Raw genomic sequence first — 20,780 nt, forward strand, 5'->3', positions numbered from 1 at the left:
CACCCCTCACCGTCTGCGCATACGCTGGTGTACGCGCGCGGGACAAAGGCGGACAGGCGACTCTGTCCCCGGCCGCTCTGCGAGCGGAGCTCCCACGGCCGCAACAGTTTGGGTGGAGACGTCAGCTCAGTCACCGCGCCTACCTGGCTGGGAGGGGGTGTGCCGGGAATCCCAAGGTCTGGGTGTCTCCGCCCCTCAGTTCCCGTCACGTGCCTCCGCGCCACCCAATCAGCGTCCGCAGCGCACAGGCTCACAATTCAAACTGCGGCGCCGCCAGCTCGCGGGGATCGGCGCTGAGGCGGCCTCCGCCGCCGCCGCCGCCGCCGCCACTGCCACTGCGTACCCGCCATGGAACATCGCATCGTGGGGCCCGGCCCGTACCGAGCCACCAAGCTGGTGAGTGGAGGTGCCGGAGCCTGGGCGAAGCCACCGGCCCCAGGGGACCCGGGCCTGGCAGTGGGCCGCGTGCTTGTCAGTCCTCGCCTCTGCAAGGTTGGCGCGGCCCGAGGCGGGACCCGTTTTCGCTAGGGCGGCCGTTTTCCGAGCGATTCTCAAAGAAAGGCTTACCGGGTCGGGAGCTCGACAGGAGTGGGTGGGAGCAGCTTTGTTCCCGAGACATTGGCCTGGTTTTCGGTAGTAAGTGACGCCTTCGGATTTAAAGCGCCGGAAAGACCAGGGGACCCCACCCCCACCCCCCTTTGTCCTCTGGAATCAAACGCCTGTGGCGGGGAGAGGAAGGACTGCGTTGGTAACCTCAGGGCCCTCCACCCCTTGTAACACTCACCCATCGCCAGAGAACGGGCAGGGCGTGTCTCCGTCCTGAGAGTCACTAGTGGTGACACCTGAGGTTCTTTCTAACGGTGCCCGGAACGGACGTGGGTCTTGGCCGCTTTTCTGGCTCCCAGGGAGCGTTTCTGGTTCTGTCAGCATCGACCTAAATCAGCGGGTGGCCCGAACGGATGTTCTGAAAGAGCCTTTACAGACATTGAAGGTCCAGGGTGCTGCTTTTTCTCCTGCGAGAAGAACTTTGGTATTCAGGGTTCCGATGCGTAGTTGATTTCTTTGTGGCCTGGAGCAAGTGATTTTAGTGATTTGCGTTTTAAAGGATCACTATAATGGAATAAGTGGTGACAATTTGGTAATGTCAATTGCAGGTGTTTGGAGACTTTCAATGGAAGCCTGCTGGTAATTGGGAGGAGGGGACCCTCCTTGTGGTACCAAACGTGGTAAAACACTTATGGCCACATGTAATTTGGGAATTATTTTCGTTGTTCTGTGTAACCTAATGGATATCCAGGAAAAGATAGGCGCAAGGTGGGAGGAGTTACCGCACTCCTCTTTGCCAACAATCTGCTATAGGCATGCATATAATGATTCATTCATTAAAAAAAAAAATCAGCAAATATGAATGTAGATTTTCCTTTAGGCTAGCCTCTAGGAGGTGTGGATGGTGCTGACAGGGGACAAATAATTTTTGTTTTGTTTTTAATGTTTTCATATTTACTTAGGCTTCACAATTGCTTCTACTGTTTGGAACCATCTGGAATCTGGGCTATTGGTAGGTCCATGTTTAGGGATGAGATAGAGATTGTGCTTCATCAGGGACTTTCAAAAACTTTACTCTCCTTTGTTGGGGGGCGGGGGGCGGGAGAACATCCCTCTCTCCCAAATTTATTCACAGCACTTATGCAAGGGAAACAGAAGCTCAGAATCTTGGGGTAGGTAGTCCTCATCCTTCCTGCTTTAGACTAAAAAAAGTTACATCATGATTGGAACCGTTTTAAATCTCATTCATTGAAATGTGTGAATTACTACTTTTCGTGGATGTGTAATACCTATGTAATAAGGCACTGCTTCATTCTGAGTCACATTAACATATTATCAAAGGAATTTATAAAGAAACATGTTCTTTGTTCTCCAGAAGCTGTCAACCCCTAAGAAGTGATATTCAAGTCAAGTTTAGCTAAGACTGATCAAATTAAGCAAGAAATTTAATTATGTGACTAATTAATGAAAGCACTTCAATTTTACCAGAACTTCCCAGGTAGTCCATTCACTTGTCAAGTTTGTTCTATTTGAGACCTTTGATCATTCACTTGTCGAGTTTATTCTATTTGAGACCTTTGATCTTAAACCAAGATTTTGGAAGCACAGAAAACTGTAGCAAAACTTTTTTTTTTAAAGTGAGTTTTCCTGCTTTATATCTGTGATCTCTGTCATCATTGTAGATGATTTAACCTCATTGCATGTATAAATGTTTCTTGGAGAATAATTCAGTTGTGCCTTACAACTTTTACCAGGTAAATCATGAAGTTTGTGACTAGTCCTCTCTTTACTTACCTTCCCCAGCTCACCTTTCCATCTTGCTCTCCCCGCTTATCGTTTCCCCCTTCTTCCAAGATCACCCTCAACCCAGTCTTCAGGAAAGGCTTGGGAAAATCATTGGCATAGAAGGAGCAGGCCTTTACTAATTCCTTTCATGACTCCCTTTACTTTTTCAAACCATGTACATCTCCATTTTCTTAAGCACCAAAGACTTATCTGAAAATAACATTTTATGGATGAGGTAAATTTTTGTGCCAAAAATCAAATGACTGATTCTAAGTCATTACATGGTGAATATGGAAGTTATATTAGCAACTTATTCATCTTCATTGAAATAGCTTTCACTTTTGTAATCCACATACAAATACAGTTGACCCTTGAACAATGTGGGGGTTAGGAGTGCCCACCCGTGCACAGTTGAAAGTCCATGTATAACTCCTCCAAAACTTAACTTAACTACTAATGGCTTGCTGTTCACTGGAAGTCTTACTGATAACATAAAGAGTCAATTAACACATTTTGTATGTTTTATATATTACATCCTATATTCTTATAATAAAGTAAGCTAGAGAAAAGAAAATGTTACTAAGAAAATCATAAGGAATTGTGCCTGGATGGCTCAGTCGATTGCCTCCGCCTTCGGCTTAGGTCATGATCCCAGAGTGCTGGGACTGACTGAGTCCTGGGTCTTGGGCTCCCTGCTCAGTAAAGGAGTCTGCTTCTCCCCCAGCGCCTCCCCTCTGCTTGTGCTCTCTTCCTTTCTCTCTCTCTCAAATAAATAAATAAAATCTTTTAAAAAGAGAAAATCCTAAGGAAGAGAAAATACATTGACAGTACTGTACTGTATTTGTTGATAAAAATCTGTATATAAAGTGGACCTAGGTAGTTCAAACCTCTCTTGTTCAAGGGTCATCTATAGTTCATCATTTTAATAGAAATAATGAGGAGAAAGAAAATTGCTTTTATAAAAACTGCTTTAATCTACTGAGTCTTTGAACTTAATGCTGAGTTACCTCTACCATCTGATGCAAGTGGTAAACTTTAAACACCTACAGCTATCACTGAATCTGAGAACTAGAATGGACATGAACAATTGTCTAGTCCGGTTTCCTCCTTCTCTTGAGTCCTAAAGGGGTGAACTGACTTGATCAGGTTCTCCCTGCTAGTCTTGGCAAATTCAGCTAGATGTAGAGTTTGGTTGTCTCTGCGCTCTGAGGCCAGGTGCATGATAGCACCATTATCACAATATTTTTGGTACTAAGAAGGAAGGAAATGGAATCAATATCCTGGAGAAAAGAACAGGAAACACGTTTCAACACTCACTGCTGTATTTTGTAGTTTGGCTCATGATATGAAGTAAAAACAATTGTGAGTCCTTATTTCAGATCCCTAGTTTAAGGGATAAATAAGTAGTACAAAGTTTTTAAATTACGAACAAATCTCTTTTGTTCCCTTTGCTATAAAGATTTTCTCTCCAAATAATATGTCACGGGGAAAAAAAATCACATTTTTAAGCTCTGTCTTGTTCTTTGTTGACATATAGGATATTTTCCTTCCAAGTATAACTGAGAATTTTGAGTTGTTTTACAGAAAACACAATTGTTCTTTTTTGTTGGAGTAGCCAATACAACATAATTATTTTTAGAAGTAAGTAGGAAAAGAGATTATGGTTTTTTAGTTTTTAAAATTTATTTTATTTTATTTTATTTTTTTAAAGATCATGGTCTCACTAGGTTTTAGAATTCTGAAATGTTTCATGTATTGAGTAAATATAATCCATAATGATAAATGCCATTAAAAAGCAACATAAATTAAAAACTCATTTTATAAGTTACTTTTTAAAGAGATGCGAGCTTTGATAAAGATGCTTTTTTTTTTCTTTTTTAAAAGATTTTATTTATTTATTTCACAGACAGAGATCACAAGTAGACAGAGAAGCAGGCAGAGAGAGAGAGGGGAAAGCAGGCTCCCTGCCAAGCAGAGAGCCCAATGCGGGTCTCAATCCCAGGACCCTGGGATTATGACCTGAGCTGAAGGCAGAGGCTTTAACCCACCCAGGCACCCCTGATAAAGATGTCTTATTAGAAAAATTTCTAGTGTGAAATAAAAACCAGCTATCAACAGAATCAGTAAAAATCCAGACATATTTTTTTTTCCTGTGTGTAGAATGTACTTAATGAAAAGGTCATTCAGAAGAGTAAATGTATGATAATTAAGGAGACTATAGATGACTTTGATCTACACAGATATTTAAATTTAGTATTAATTGACTGTAATCACAATGGTGTAGTATTGTATAGAAAGACATAAATAGCTCAATGGGAAAGAAAGGAGAGTTCAGAAAAGAATCAAGAAAGATACTATGTGGGCACGTGTGTGGCTCAGTGGGTTAAGCCCCTGCCTTCAGCTAAGGTCATGATCCCAGGGTCCTGGGATCGAGTCCCGCATCAGGCTCTCTGCTCAGCAGGGAGCCTGCTTCCTTCTCTCTCTCTCTCTGCCTGCCTCTCTGCCTACTTGTGATCTCCCTCTGTCAAATAAATAAATAAATAAAATCTTAAAAAAAAAAAGAAATACTATGTAAAGTAACTTAATATTGCAATTCATTGAAAAAAGGGCGACATAATTGACTCTCCATTTGGAAAAAAATAAAGGTAGAGATATTCTCCTCTTGCCATAAAAAATTCTAGTTGAAGATTCAAATATTTTTTAAAAATTCCTTTAAAATATTAAAAGAAAACTTTGATAAATATTTTTAATACCACTGGATGGGGATATCTCTAATTTCCTTCCTCTAAACAAAGGGGATTCAGGATTCAGGAAATCCTGAAGCTATAAAGAAAATAAATATATGTTTGTTTGATTAACATCACCATCAACAACAAAACCTTCATATAGCTAGAGACCGCATAAATTGATTAGCCAGGAGAAAACAATTCTAATATTTTTTAAAAGGATTAATATTACATATTCATTCATAGCACTTTTATTAAACACATGTACCATAAGACAGGCAATGTCTTCAGTTTGAATATACTGAACTGAGCAAAATAGACTAATTTTCCTGACTTCTATGCACTTTGACTTAAATGCTAGATTTAAACATTTAAAAAAACTGATTAAGAAAAAGAGGAAGACAACCCAATAGAAGAAGGTCAAGTCTCAGATAAATAAACGAAAATTACTTAAGATGAAGATAGGAACGTACAAAGTATAGAGACATCATTTCTTGAACATGGATTGGCAGAAACGAAAATGGTAACATTTAGTGATGGCCGCAGATAAGGCAGCATGCTCTTATATTGTTGGTAGGACTGTGAATTGTTACATCTGATTTAAATATGCTGTTAAAATTTATAAATCCATTCTTTCACAAATAAAAACTTTCGTCCTTTCAGTTATTTATTTATTTGAAAGAGAGAGAGAGAGAGACACAGGGGTAAGTGTGGGGGAGGGAGAGGGACAAGGTCAAGCCAACCCCATGCAGAGCACAGAGCCCGCCCCATCTGAGATGGGGCTCTCTCTCAGGGCCCTCATGACCAGAGGTGAAATCAAGAGTCAGTTGCTTAAGCAGTGAGTCACCCAGGTGCCCCAGGTGTTTTAAAGTAATATTTTGAAACAACAACATGGAAACAGATCCATGCCCATCAGTTAGAAAATGGTTAAGTAAATTATGGCATTTATTCATTCATAAGAGTGGGCTGGATCTATAGGTATTGACACAGAAGGACATCTGTGCTGTGTTCAGTGCAAAAACAAACTGGGGAGTGTGTATACAGTAGGATTGATCACATTTTTTTTAAAGGTTTTATTTATTTATTTGACAGAAATCACTAGTAGGCAGAGAGGCAGGTGGGGGTGGGTGGGTGGGGAAGCAGGCTCCCCGCTGAGCAGAGAGCCCCATGTGGGGCTCTATCCCAGGACCCTGAGACCATGACCTGAACCGAAGGCAGAGGCCTAATCCACTGAGCCACACAGGTGCCCCAGTTGATCACATTACTTAAAAAGGAAAGCAAACAGTAATCCTAGTAATAAATAATATACATTAAAAAGGAAGAATTCTATGTGTGTGATAGGTATGTGGGATCCGAGAGGGACTGAGCAGACTCTTTTATATATGCTTCTGCATTTAATTTGTTACAATGTGCATTATAGCCTAATTAAAATAAGTAGAGGAACTACTCACCAGCTTGAGTTAATTAATAGGCATATTTACTTCTGGTTTGAAATATAGGATTCCAGGGGCCCATGTCTTCATTACATTTATTAAGTAATGTATAAAGTACTGTGCAGGGTGCCTGGGTGGCTCAGTGGATTAAAGCCTTTGCCTTCAGCTCAGGTCATGATCCCAGGGTCCTGGGATTGAGCCCCCGCATCGGGCTCCCTGCTCAGCAGAGAGCCTGCTTCCCCCTCTCTCTCTGCCTGCCTCTCTGCTTACTTGTGATCTCTCTCTGTGTCAAATAAAGAAAGTCTTAAAAAAAAAAATAAAGTACTATGCATTAAGTTTAATTGATAATGATTATGATAATTGAATCAACATAAAATAAATGAAAATCTTTTTTATTAACTCCTCTTCCCTCCCCACTCCCAACATGTTTGATCAAGACTAACATGAAGGCTAGGTGTCAGCAGAGAATTAAAATGACAGTGATTAAAAATATGTGGAGATTGTTTAAAACTTATGTTGTGTTTATAGGTATAGATGGTATAATGAAATAAGTATACTCAGTAAGTTTTCATGTGAGCATCTTGTGTAACTGATACATAGATCAAGAGATGTAACAATCCTAGCACTCCATAGGTACCCCTTGCCTTTCTTTGTTTTGACCTACTTACAAATTAACCAGTTATGATTTCTAATACCATGGATTAGTTTTGCCTCCTTTTTGACTTTATATAAATGGAACCATACAGTTTTTTTTTTTTTTTTTTTTTTTTTTTTTTTTTTTTTTATTTTTATTTTTATTTTTTTTAAAGATTTTATTTATTTACTTGACAGAGAGAGATCACAAGTAGACAGAAAGGCAGACAGAGAGAGAGAGGAGGAAGCAGGCTCCCTGCCGAGCAGAGAGCCCGATGCGGGACTCGATCCCAGGACCCTGAGATCATGACCTGAGCTGAAGGCAGCGGCTTAACCCACTGAGCCACCCAGGCGCCCTATTCCTTTTTTTTTTTTTTTTAAAGTAGGCTACATGACCAGTGTGGAGCCTAACGCAGGGCTTGAACTCATGACCCTGAGATAAAGACCTGAGCTGAAATCGAGAGTGGGATGCTCAACTGAATTAGCCACCTATGTGCCCCCAGCCTTGACAATCTTTTATTTGCAAACTTCCCACTCAAAAGAAAAAAAAAAACTTGTAAAAATGTATTTTATTCATTCAATAAGTATATACTGAAGATATATTGCCACCAAGTTGTCCCTTCACGTGAACTTAATGGATTCTTACATTAATGAGAAACAAATGATCAAAACTATGGGTAAAACTGAGCCAAATATGTGTAATTCACTTCTTGGAGCCCTGTGTTTAATATGATTTTCCTTCATTCAATAAGTACTGTTACAAGGAGAGAAAAAATGAGAGATGTATGAGACATAGTGCCTGATGTCAAAACATGTTTAAAAATTCTGCAAAATATTTTCCTATTTAAAAAAAAAACACAACAAACCTTAGACATCCACCCCTTCATCAGCCTTCCCTAGATTAAATGAAATGTTCACATATGGTATCCTTCCTACATAGTTACACCAACAGCTTTTTCAGACCCTAGGCTTCCTGCCAGCCCTCCTTAAAGTCCTGGAAACTCACAGTCGTACTCTCATAACCATTCTCCCTCCTCCCAGCCTTCTCTTTCAGGTGTATCACTGCACAAACTTCTCTCCTCCCTTTACTTCTCTCCTCCCTTCCCACTGAAATCAGAAAATCTTTTTTCTAACAACTACAGTTCTGATCTTGGCATATTCTTTTTATTTTTCCCCCTTCTGGCTCCTTTTCCCTTCTGATCAGGCCTTTTCTTCCAGGTTTCTCTTCATTCCTCCTCCTGCCCAACCCCCTCTGCAACAATGGTTCACTATTCTTCCACACAACACCAGGGGCATAGAGGACCAACTCTGGGTCTGTGCAAGCATGCACCCTAGACATAGAGCACAATAGGGATTCCCAACACACAGTAGGGATTCAGCAAGCAAACGCTTAACTGGTCATTCACTTTTTCTACTTTCTTTAACCACCTTCTAACTTGATGCAATTGAATTCCACTCTGATTCTGAATCTTGTCTTCCTTGTAACCAAATTCAGACATCATTTTGCCTTAGGTATATATTAATCTTTCAACTTCATCTGACACTGTTATATGCCATCCTCCAAATTAAGTTGGTCCAGATTTAAATAATTTTTTAACATCTTAAAAACACACAAGAAACAAGACAAGCCACTGTAGGATAACATTTAACTAGAATTTCTAAAACAAACAAACAAACAAACAAACAAAAAAACCCCTCAGAACATGAATGAAAGGACAGATACTCCAACAGAAAAAAAAGGAAAATAACTTGAACAGGCATTTCACATGAAAAGATCTTTAAATTTACCATAATATATGCAAAGATGTTCAACTTTATTAATTAGAAATGAAATGCAAAAGTAGCCCACAATGCAATACTACTGCATGCCTACAAAATGGCTAAAATGAAAAGATAGGCAACACTAAGTGCTGCTGAGAATGTAGAACAACTGGAAACCTCATATGTTGCTGATGGGACTATAAATCAGTACAACCACTTTGGAAAACAGTTTGGCAAACTTTGTAAAAGTTAAATGTATGCACACCTCATACTCCAGCAATTTCCATTAATTATATATCCAACAGAACATATATATATGTTGGCCAAAAAACACAATGTTCATAGGAGCACTATTCTTAGAAGAAAAAAAACAACCCAAATGTCCATCAACTTAAGAAAAGATAAATCGTGGAGCGCCTGGGTGGCTCACCTGGTTAAGTGACCAACTCTTGGTTTCAGCTCAGGTTATGATCTCAGGGTTGTAAGATTGAGCCCTGAGTTGGGCTCCACACTGAGTGTGGAGCCTGCTTGGGATTCTGTCTCTCCCCTCCCCCTGCTCATTCTTTCTCTTGCTCTCACTCTAAAAAAAAAAAGAATAGATGAATAGTGATTTATTCATGCAATGGAATACTGCATAGCAATAAAAATGAACTGTCATACGCATTAATATAGATGAATAACATAAATAAAATGTAATCTTGATATAAGATGTCCAGAAGAAAAGTAAAATCTGTATGATTCCATGGGGTGCCTGGGTAGCTCTGTTGGTTAAGTGTCCAACTCTAGTTCCACCTTGTTCCTCCATTCAGCCTACTTTATTTATTTATTTTTTTAAAAAAGATTTTATTTATTTACTTGACAGAGCGATTACAAGTAGGCAGAGAGGCAGGCAGAGAGAGAGGAGGAAGCAGGCTCCCCGCCGAGCTGAGAGCCCCATGCGGGGCTCAATCCCAGGATTCTGGGATCATGACCCGAGCCGAAGGCAGAGGCTTTAACCCACTGAGCCACCCAGACGCCCCTCCATTCAGCCTACTTAAAAAAAAAAAAAAATTCAAGTCTCTGTCATCAAGGCAGTCTCTTCAATGGAAGAACTGCATTCACAGTCTCAAGTATTTGGGACATAATAACCTTAAAAAAAAAATCAGTTGGTTACTAAATGCTTTTCTCCTTTTCTTCCCCAGTGGAATGAAACAGTTGAGCTTTTTCGTGCTAGGATGCCCTTACGGAAACATCGCTGTCGTTTCAAAAGTTATGAACGTTGTTTCACGGCGGCCGAAGCTGTGGATTGGCTGCACGAGCTGTTGAGGTGCAGTCAGAACTTTGGCCCAGAAGTGACCCGCAAACAAACAGTTCAGCTGCTGAAAAAATTTCTCAAGAATCATGTTATTGAAGATATCAAGGGAAAATGGGGTCAGGAAGATTTTGAAGATAATCGTCACTTGTACAGGTAAAAGGATGATAAGTAAACCCTGAAGAGGAGGACTACGGGGAGGATGACTGGACTTGGTCAGTCTCTTGAAACTTCCTCATGTGGAATAATCTCTCTTTTCCAGTGGAATGATGCTCCCACTTGTGATTTGTTGAGTGAAGAACCACGAGTGTTGTTAAAATAAAACCTATTGCAATGTTCCAGGGCCTATAGAGTACCCCCGAGCGTGGTTAGTTGCAGTGACTTTTCAGAAAGGACATCTGTTCGTGCCTTCTGCACACCTGGGAGCACTTCTCGAGAATCTGAAAGGATGAAAGAGCAGCTCTGGGGTGGACCTTTCTAGCAGTGAGAAGGGGTGTATTCCCGGGTTAGTGGCAGCGTGGGTCTGATCTTTAAGCAGATCTCGGACATGTATGAAGAATTGTGCTAGAATTCCCTTTGTCTCAGTTGAACCCTGGCAATGTATGTCTGCTGCTCTCCAAATGTTTTTGCTCATGTTTTAGTTCTGTTTTGTGATGGGACACTTACCACCTGATAATCCAAGGAAAATATGCATGTCTCTCTGCTCGGACTTTCCTTTTCACTATATGCTAGGTGGTTTTATTGCTGGAGGTAGAAGGGACCTAGCTAAGCTTCAGGAACAGGGAGAATATTAAAGAGAAATGAAGCTGCAATGTCCTGAGAAGAGGAAGCGTTGAGTTATTGACAGAGAGGCCACCCAGAGGGCTGAGAACCTGAGTAGGGGTTAAAAGAAGAAATGGAGAATATGGACCCTTAACATTTGCTTTCTTTTACTCCAAAAGAAAAATGAAGAATGCCTTACAACACGCTTAGTGAGGCAGTTTGGAACCACTGAGATCCTTGGTGAGCAGAGAAAACCTGTCTATTCCTACCTGAACCATTTCTTTGGCTCCTTGTGGGCTGGCTGCTAGGAGAGGTTGCAGAGCACTGTGAGGGTGACCTCCAGCACCAAGGCTAACCCTAAACATTGCTGCATGTTTAACATTGAATTTCTTCTTCTTCTTCTTCTTCTTTTTTTTTTTTAAAGATTTTATGTATTTATTTGACAGAGAGAAATCACAAGTAGGCAGAGAGCAGGCAGAGAGAGGGGTATCCCCACTGAGCAGAGAGCCCAATGTGGGGCTCCATCCCAGGACCCTGAGATCATGACCTGAGCCAAAAGCAGAGGTTTAACCCACTGAGCCACCCAGGCTCACCTAAGATTGAACTTCTTTATAGAATTTTGTTGCCAATCTTCAGCTTCCAGATACCAAGATTGTCATCAGGGCAATTAGTTGTCTCTCCATTTGGCAGTTATTTCTGGCTTGCTCATCCAACTTTTAGTTAGGATCTTGGGTGATTTTAGCTTATTCTGAGACCACAGTGTTTGTTAGCCTTAGGCAGTGGAGATGCTAGCCCTCATTCTGCATGCCATACTTCACTGGGAATTTGTAAGTGATTATTTCTCTTGGGAAACTAATTGCTTATATCCCATCACAACTTAGCGAGAACACTTCCAAAAAAAATCTCTGGATGAGTAACTTCCAATCTGTTCTATTGTGACCTTAAATGGGGGTAACATCCATTGTGTGCCAGCAGGCTTTCAGAATCCTCAGGGGAGGGAATTTGGAGCATGCAAATGCAGTTTCAGGGCATGCTTCATGTCACTAGGAAGCCCCCTTTAAAACCTCAAGTGCACAGACAGATTATATTTGTCTATTAATGATTTTCCCTTTACTCTCTGTAATACTGTGAATCAGAAAGGAAGCAGGATTTTCTTCCATTATTTACCACCTGGAAACTCATAGCTTTCCAATTTCCTGGGTGAAAGTTTTATATTCTAACTACTGATGTTTGTCAATTTCTCAGGTTAATCTGGGATGAAATCTATGTACATATGTAAATCATTTGTTAGGAGCATGTGCCATGAATTGAGAATGAGCTAATGAGCATGGAGGCAGCTGTTGGACGTATGCAGCTTCTGGGACTCAGGATCCTCACACCTGCGTGCTAGGGCTCCAGGCAAGAGTTGGGGTGGGCTGCCCTACCTGCTCTCCTTCCAGCTGCTGTCCTAGTAGAATAGGACTGCCACCACATTATAATGGTAATAGATGAGTGAGATTAGGACCTAGAGGCAGGTTAGATTTAAAAATAGATGGAGAGCTAGCAAGGTGGAGAAATTCCAGAATGAGCTTTTAAATATCAACCTTATGGATGGGGGTCCTTTCTAAGCAGTGCCAAAGAGGCTGGAATGGCCAGCCGAGCGCTCTTGCTAGCACATAAGGAACTAAGGTATTCAAGGGCCTATGATGTGCTGACATGTCCACATTATCGTTATTAACATGACATCTGTTGATATAGTGTATTTTCCTAATTTTAAAGATTAGGAAGTTAATAAGGCCAAAGTTATTATTAACTTCTCTAGAATCCCTTGGCTGGATTCAAAAAAATGAATCCTGACGAAGAAGAGTCAGGATTTGAACTGAGATGTCTGTGTCTGAAGCCTGTCTTCTTATGGTATGCTATATTGCCTCCGTTTCGACAGCACAAGGTAGACTTAACCTAGTAAATAAATTAGTGACTGAATGAGTAAACACACAATAATAAATAAGAAGTATTTGGTGTGGCCACCATGTGTTTATATATTTATAGAATTCCAATGATGTTTTAATTACTGGGTAATACATTAAATGATTAACTGTAGTTGTCAAATAGGGGAAGTAAGGTAAACATCATTAGCCTAAGCGCCTATAAATATAGCTGGGGGTGGATGCTTTCTTGGGTCTATAAGTTAAAGAAAGCTACACGAAATACTGAAGGCCATTACAGCATTTTTAAGGACAGAAAATGCACACGCACACATACACACATGTATGTTGTATATGTTGTAGTATCTGTTGAAGAATTTCATAACAGAAGTTATGAGCTAAGCTTTTATTTTGGAATATGTCCAATCCTATTTCTAGTTTTAAAAGAATGTGTGTCATGTTTCTTCTGTGATTACATTTATATTTGTTAACCGTGATTATTTTCCTCAAGAATCAAAGAGATAAGTATAGAAAAAAGAAGGAAATAGTAAATTTTCTTGTTAAAGAAAGCAAGATCCCAATATCTAAATGTCCATAAGTCAGAGTGTTACAGAGAGGTACCCAGAGCTAGTTACTAAACCTTGTTGTTCCTGTTTCTAATGCCACTGTCTGGAAAGACTTCTGAATTTGCTGCCGCTGAAGATGTTACAGATTTCACTCAAGGGTCTACATAGTTGAGCCAGACTCTGTCGTCTGTGTCTAAAAGTTTCCTAGTCCTGTACCTCTGATGAGGAGAGGCAGTTATGTATATTTGTATAAGAAGTTTCAGTATATAAAGCAGTTTCCCTTCCATCATCTCATTTGATCTTCATGGCAACCCTGGGGTGGACAGGGTAGATATTTCATCCAAAAGAACCAGATGCTTTTCTCCTTGAAACATTTAAACAAAAAACCAGGAATGTTCTAGTTAAGGAAATTCCACACTGATCATCGAATCTGTCCATTTAACTTATGTGAACAGACAGTTATACAGGAGTATTTAAACCTACTGTAATGGGTTACATAAAAATTGAAGTGCCATTCTGATAATTGTTTGTTTGGATGATATAATGAGGAAAGCATTTGACCTGCTGTAGATCTTTAGGAGGTTGGGGTTCCTGGTCTGGTAAGACACCTAGACCTTGACCGCTCTCATTACTGATGCTACCTAGCTCTGGTGGGTAGTTGTAATTGGGAAGGTGTTTGGTGTTCACAGATAGGAATTCACTGGCTTCGGTGTAGTGGTTGAGGTCCAATATGTAGAGAACCATTTTTTTTATTTTCCCACCTCTCCCTGTTCCCTTTTTCTGTTTCCTTCTTTTCTTTCTGTGTTTCTACCTCTTTATGTGTATCTCTTTCATGTTCCTACTTTTTACTTTTTTCTCCTCATTTCCTTTTCTTTCTGTTCCCTTTCCCTCATATTTACTTTTTTTTCTGTCCTATTTCCAAAATATTGATTTTAATTTGAAACTAGAAGTTGTTATGTGGATATTGTCAGCTCTATTGAATAACATTACTTTCACATTCTTCATTTAAAAAGCAAGAATCATGCTGCCCAGTTTTAAGACTTCTACGTAAGACCAAAATAATAGACACTGTGGTGTTGGTGAAGGGCTAGATACCTAGACTGGAGGCACAGAACTGCTGGTTCAGAAATGCACACAAATATGGCCATTTGGTTTTTGACAAAGGTGTAAAAGCAATTTAAGTGAAAAAGATGGTATTAGAACAACTGGATATATATCCTCTATGTGCAAAAAGTGAACCTCAAATGTAAACTGCAATACTTTATGCAAAAGTTGATTCAAAGTGAATTGTAGATTTAAGTGTAAGACTATAAAATTTTTTTTTTTAAAGATTTTATTTATTTATTTGTCAGAGAGAGAGAGAGTGAGAGCGAACACAGGCAGACAGAGTGGAAGGCAGAGGCAGAGGGAGAAGCGGGCTCCCTGCGAGCAAGGAGCCCGATGTGGGACTCGATCCCAGGATGCTGGGATCATGACGTGAGCTGAAGGCAGCTGCTTAACCAACTGAGCCACCCAGGCGTCCCTAAAAATTTTTTTTTAATGATTTTATTCGTTTATTTGACAGACAGAGATCACAAGTAGGCAGAGAGGCAGACAGAGAAAGAGGGGGAAGCAGGCTCCCTGCTGAGCAGAGAGCCTGATGTGGGGCTTGATCCCAGGACTCTGAAATCATGACCTGAGCCGAAGGCAGAGGCTTTAACCCAGTGAGCCACCCAGGTGCCCCAAGACTGTAAAAATTTTAAGACAGCAAAAAATCTTTATGCTCAAGAGTTAGGCAAAGAGTTCTTAGCATGACACCAAAAGCATGATTCATAAAAGAAAAAACATGATAAATTGAACTTCATCAAAATTATAAGCTTTTGCTATGTGAAAGACATTATTAAGAGGATGAGAAGACAAGGTACAGATAGGGAGAGAATATTTGCAAACCACATATAAGACAGTGGACTGCTCTCAAGAATATGTAAAGAACTCACAAAACAACAGTAAGAATACAAACAGCCCAATTAAAAAATGAATAGAATACTCACTTGAAAAGATGTTTAATAAGATTAGCCGTAGGGGAGTGCAGATTAAAACCATGATAACATGCTGGTTTTTGTCTATTGGAATGGCTAAAATAAAAATACTGACAATATCAAGAGCTAGAGAGGATATAGAGCAACTGGAAATTTCATCTGTTACAGGCAGGAAGCTTGGATTGGTTGTCACTTTGGAAAGCAAGTTTATAATTTTCTTTTAGAGTTGAGAATATACTTACATATGACTCAGCATTTACCCTGGAAAAATGAAAATCTGTTTTGACTCAAAAAGCTTGTACGTGAATATTGATAGCAGCTGTATTAATATGGATTGCCAGCCACTGAAGACATACTAGATGTCCTTCTATGGGTGAACGGATAAACATTTTTATATCAATACAATAGAATTCCACAGTGTGCACAGGGGTGGGTGGTGGGTTGGTAGGTTGGGGTGACTATAAAGTCAGAGGAGGAGGTTTGGTTAATAATGGAACTGTTCTATTTCCTGATTGTGGGGGTTATACAGATGAATACGTGTGTTAAAATTGATAGACTTCTGTACCAAAAAAAAAGATAAATATTACTATATTCTAAAACCATTTTTCTTTTTTTAATGCTGGAGATTTGAAAGTCTCTGTACCTCTGGCGAAAGAAATCTGAATTTATATTGTTTGGGTATATGGCTCTTTTTTTTTTGAAAGATTATTTATTTATTTATTTGACAGAGATCACAGGTAGGCAGAGAGGCAGCCAGAGAGAGAGGAAGGGAAGCAGGCTCCCTGCTGAGCAGGACCCTGGGATCACGACCCGAGTGGAAGGCAGAGGCTTTAACCCCCTGAACCACCCATGTGCTCCCGGTATGTGGCTCTTAAGTCACATTCTTTGGCCCTGGGAAAAGTTTTTCATTAACCTTTTGAAGGAACAGTTTTAGGACCCTCACTTTCAAGTTCATGGACTATTAGCTCCCTCTAGTGGGCATCCTTATTTTTATAGTAAACTCAGAGAAAGAGAGAGAGAGAGAGAGAGCGAGAGACAGAGAGATTTTGTTTTTCTTTTGTTTTTATTCTTTTCATTACATCCTGGGAGGTTGTCCTGTGATAATTGGGTATGTTTCTTAGTGTTCATAGGCATCAGTTTTTCATTTATAAAATGAAAGGGTGGCCTAGATCTTTAAGGACTTTTAAAATTCTAAACACTTATGATTCTGAATACTGAGTACTTATCGCATGTGTTTGTCGATCTAAGGCAGTGAAGGAGATAAAAAAGAAATATAATGTAACTCTTTTCTTCCCTAACTTGGGATTCTCTTGAGAGGTAGAGTATACATATACGAAAAGGCAAGTAGCAGGACCAAGGTGTTATTTAATTAAGTAACCCAAATGAACTGGAACAAATAATAAACTAAGGTGCTAAACTGAAAGTGCTTTGGTTGATGCATCCGTTTTGTTTGAATGGCGTAGTGTTTTTAGTCATTAAAGTTTTTTCCCATCTCATTTTTATTTTTCACTTTTGGGTATTTTGTGAAAATTATATTTTAAAATTTACAAAATATAGAAGAGTATATGCAGTGAAAATCTCCCTTCCCTCCTCTCTCCTCCAGCTTTCCTTTCCTCAGAAGCTCCTAATATTAATAGCTCTAACACAGCATCTTAAAAAATTGTGAACCTGGGGGCGCCTGGGTTGCTCGGTTGGTTGAGCCTTTGGCTCAGGTCATGATCCTGGAGTCCCGGGATCGAGTCCCACATTGGACTCCCTACTTGACAGGGAGTCTGTTTCTCCCACTGACCTTTCTCCACTCATGTTCTCTCTCTCTCATTCTCTCTCTCTCTCAAATAAATAAATAAATAAAATCTTTAAAAAAAAAATTATGAACCCAAAGGTGTTCAGATGGAGCAAATTGACTGCAGTTGCCACAGCTTCCACCTTTCCCCTCCATTATTCCAGACCATACTATGATTATTTGTCTGCCTGACTAGTGCAGGAGGTGTGTTGGTGACCCACTTGGTATAGACTGGAGTGTTTTGAGACCTAATGGAGTAGGAGGTAGAGGATTTCAACTTAGGTCCTGAGAATGTAGTAGGATCTGGATAAAGTGAGGGGATGGGAACAGAGAGGATATTTCAGATAACAAGGATACCAAGACAGAGGTTCTCCATCAGAAATGCGTAAGTGGACTGTATTGGGAACAGAGAGGAGACTGGCCTAGCTGCGGAAGTTTTAGGTCACAAAGTCATGGGGATAAATTTGGTGCAATTTCTTAAATATTGGGGTGTGGATAGACTTTAATTTTGTTATTTTATTTTTAATCAAAGTGATATAATGTTACATAATATTATGATGTATTGTTACCAAGTTTCAGGTGAATTGCACAGTGATTCAACAGTTATATATATTACAAAATCCTTACCACGATTAGTATAGTTACCATCTGTCGCCATACAAAGTTATTACAATTTTATTCATTAAATTTCATATGCCGTACTTTTTAACATCATGATTTATTTATTTTATAACTAGAATTGTGTGCCTCTTAATTTCTTTTATGTATTTCACCCATATCTCTCCCCTCTAGCAAGCATTGGTTTGTTCTTTGTATTTATGAGTCTATTTTTGTTGTTGTTCATTTGTTTTGGTTTTAGATGATTCCATATATACATGAAATCATATGGTATTTGTCTTTCTTTGTCTGATTTATTTTACTTAGCATTAGTATCCTCTAGGTCCATCTATGTTTTTGCAAATGACAAGATTGCATTTTTTTAAATGGCTGGTAGTATTCCATTCTGTCTGTCTAGCTAGCTAGCTAGCTACCTCATATCTTCTACATTCATTTGTCTATTGATGGAGACTCACATTGCTTCCATATCTTGGCTATTATAAATAATGCTGCTATAAACATAGGGGTGCATATGGCTTTTCAAATTAGTGTTTTTGTTTTCTTCAGGTGAATATCCTGAAGTGGAATTACTGGGTCGCATGGTAATTCTATTTTTAATTTTTTAAGATACCTTCATACTGATTTCCACAGTGGCTGCATCAGCTTACATCCCTAGCAGCATTGCATGAGGGTCCCCTTTTCTCTACATTCTTCCCAACACTTGTTATTTCTTCTCTGTTTGATTCTAGCCATTCTGATTGGTTGGAGTGGTATCTCATAGTTTTGATTTGCATTTCCCTGATGATGAGGGATCTTGAGCATCTTGCTGTGTCTTTTGGCCACCAGTATGTCTTCTTTGGGAAAATGTCTATTCAGGTCCTCTGCCCATTTTTAATTGGATTGTTTATTTTTCTATTGATTTGTAGGAGTTCTTTATCTATTTTGGATATTGAGCCCTTATCAGATGTATCATTTGATGTATATGAAAAAGGCCACTCACTGAAAGTATTGATGATGGTTCTCTTGATGGTTTCCATCATTGTGCAAAAGCTTTTTAGTCTGATGTAGTCTCAATAGTTTATTTTTTGCTTTTGTTTCCCTTGCCTGAGGAGACATATCCATAAATACGTTGCTGTGGCCGATATCCAAGAGATTGCTCCTATGTTTTTTTTTCTTTAATCCTTAACCAACTTTCATTCTTTTGAATTCATGATGCCTCGTGACTATCCTTAATAGGGAATGGAGGCTCATCAGTTGGGAATCCAGAAAATTCAGGGAACATTGTTCATTGAATGCTCCCCTGAGAAGAAGGGAAAGCTTTTTTTGGCCAGGGAAGGTAGATTGAACCAGAGTGGTTCTTAAATACTGTTGATTTGGAAACAAAATGATAAAGATCACATAGGTATCAAACAGATTTTCTCAATTAATCCTATGCCACAAGTCTTGAGAAGAGTGGGAACTTGGCTTGAGATGCAAGCTGTGAGAGTAGCCTTGTGAAAGCTGTGGAAAGGTGGGGCGTACCACTCTCTGAATTTGATAAGCTTGTAATTTAGGAGTGGAAGAAGCCAGACAGGTGTTTTATGGGAGTGTCAGAAAGCAAAGTCTGTCTCAGCATTTTTAAGTACCCAGTGTCCAGTCAGCTTTTCACTTGATTAATACATTCTGGCTTCTTCTTAGTGCTGTTAAGATTCCTGCTAATTAGATTCTCAGGTATGCTGCTTCTGGCTGTCCTCCTCTTTTTGTCTCCTTTTCCCTTCTCAGGTATTAAAGAGCCCCTCCTATTTTGCCAGGCATATTGCTAAACTCTTTGGATGCATGATCCATGCTTCAAAGACTTCCAGTTTAGTTAGGAAGAGAGATAAATCCAAATTCATTGTCACAGATGTTATGATTACGGTATGTTGTAGCAGGACTCAGGAATCAGCTCTGCTGTGTAAGTCAGAGAATACTTTGCTCCAGAGGTGACACTTGGGTTTAGTCTTGATGCATCAGTGGGAGTTGGCCAGGCAAGGAAGTCTTGGTGGAGGGAATTGTGTCTAAAAGCAGTCCTCATAAGTAAGCTTGGAGGATGTAAAAACTTGTTTGGTGTGGTTGCACAGGGAGCGGTGGAAGATAAGGCTGGGAAAGAATTTGCTTTTATCTGTGTCCCCCATACCCAGCACAATGCCTAGTATTCATTGAGAAAGAAGTTCAAAGGTTAGTACGTGAGGCGTTCACTTTTACAGGGCTGCAGTTAAGCAATAATCACTCCACCTGTTCCTCAGTTAGAGTGGCTCTTTCTTTCTCCTCATGGAGTGAGCTGTAGTTAGGTGTAATATGAAGTCAGTAATGGAAGGATTGTAACAAACTTAAAAGATTTGGAGTGAGGCAGGCCTGGGTGTGTGGGGCTGGATATGAAAGGAAATTAGTGTTAGGGTTTGGGGTGCACCTGGAATGGATACAGGAGAAGGGAGCAAGGGGTTTGGTGTGCCTTCAGACCTGATGCAGGTCTGACCTCTGGAAAAGACCATAGGGTGCAGTTCTGAGAAAGTCTTGACGAGGCTTTTGGGAAGTCCTTGGACAATGGTTGCTTGCTAGAGGAATCCTATTCTTCTGGTAGAACTGGCTTGGCTCCAGTAACCACCCTGTGCTCACCAGTGTGCTGTAAGCATCATGGTGAAGTGTGAAAGATACAGTGGCTAGAAGCTGCAGGCTGTCCTGGAGGCTGCTGGTCCCTTGAAAGGAGATGTGAACTTCGAACGCCCTGCTTGGCATAGTCCATCACTTGTGCTGAACACATCTGCTTCTCCACACATGTTTATGGGCTTTCTTCCCGAGGCAAAACCCAGGAGATGGAAATTACTGGGAAGAATACATCCCCTCTTGCTGAAGCCAGTCTAATGGGTATAGCTGGTCCTCATCCTTTTTCTTCTCGACTTGCCATTGTAAATTCTCTTACTCTCAGCTATCACCTTAGACAGCTTTGGGTGGTTTAC

The 20,780-nt window shown here is 40.0% G+C and overlaps 1 protein-coding gene across 1 annotated transcript in view; it reads left to right on the forward strand.

Annotated features, from left to right (window-relative positions):
• The first annotated feature begins 252 nt into the window (after positions 1 to 252).
• DEPDC1B (DEP domain containing 1B) overlaps positions 253 to 20,780 on the forward strand; it is a 78,430-nt gene continuing 57,902 nt past the window's right edge. The window contains exons 1-2 of the mRNA XM_004744603.3: positions 253 to 396; positions 10,066 to 10,331. Of these exons, the coding sequence (XP_004744660.1) occupies positions 349 to 396; positions 10,066 to 10,331 (314 nt within the window). The 5' untranslated portion in view covers positions 253 to 348. The remainder of the gene's footprint in view (positions 397 to 10,065; positions 10,332 to 20,780) is intronic.

The sequence above is a fragment of the Mustela putorius genome, unplaced genomic scaffold, assembly GCF_011764305.1.
Source record: "Mustela putorius furo isolate JIRA1106 unplaced genomic scaffold, ASM1176430v1.1 tig00000145_pilon_pilon_pilon, whole genome shotgun sequence".
Taxonomy (NCBI): domain Eukaryota; kingdom Metazoa; phylum Chordata; class Mammalia; order Carnivora; family Mustelidae; genus Mustela; species Mustela putorius.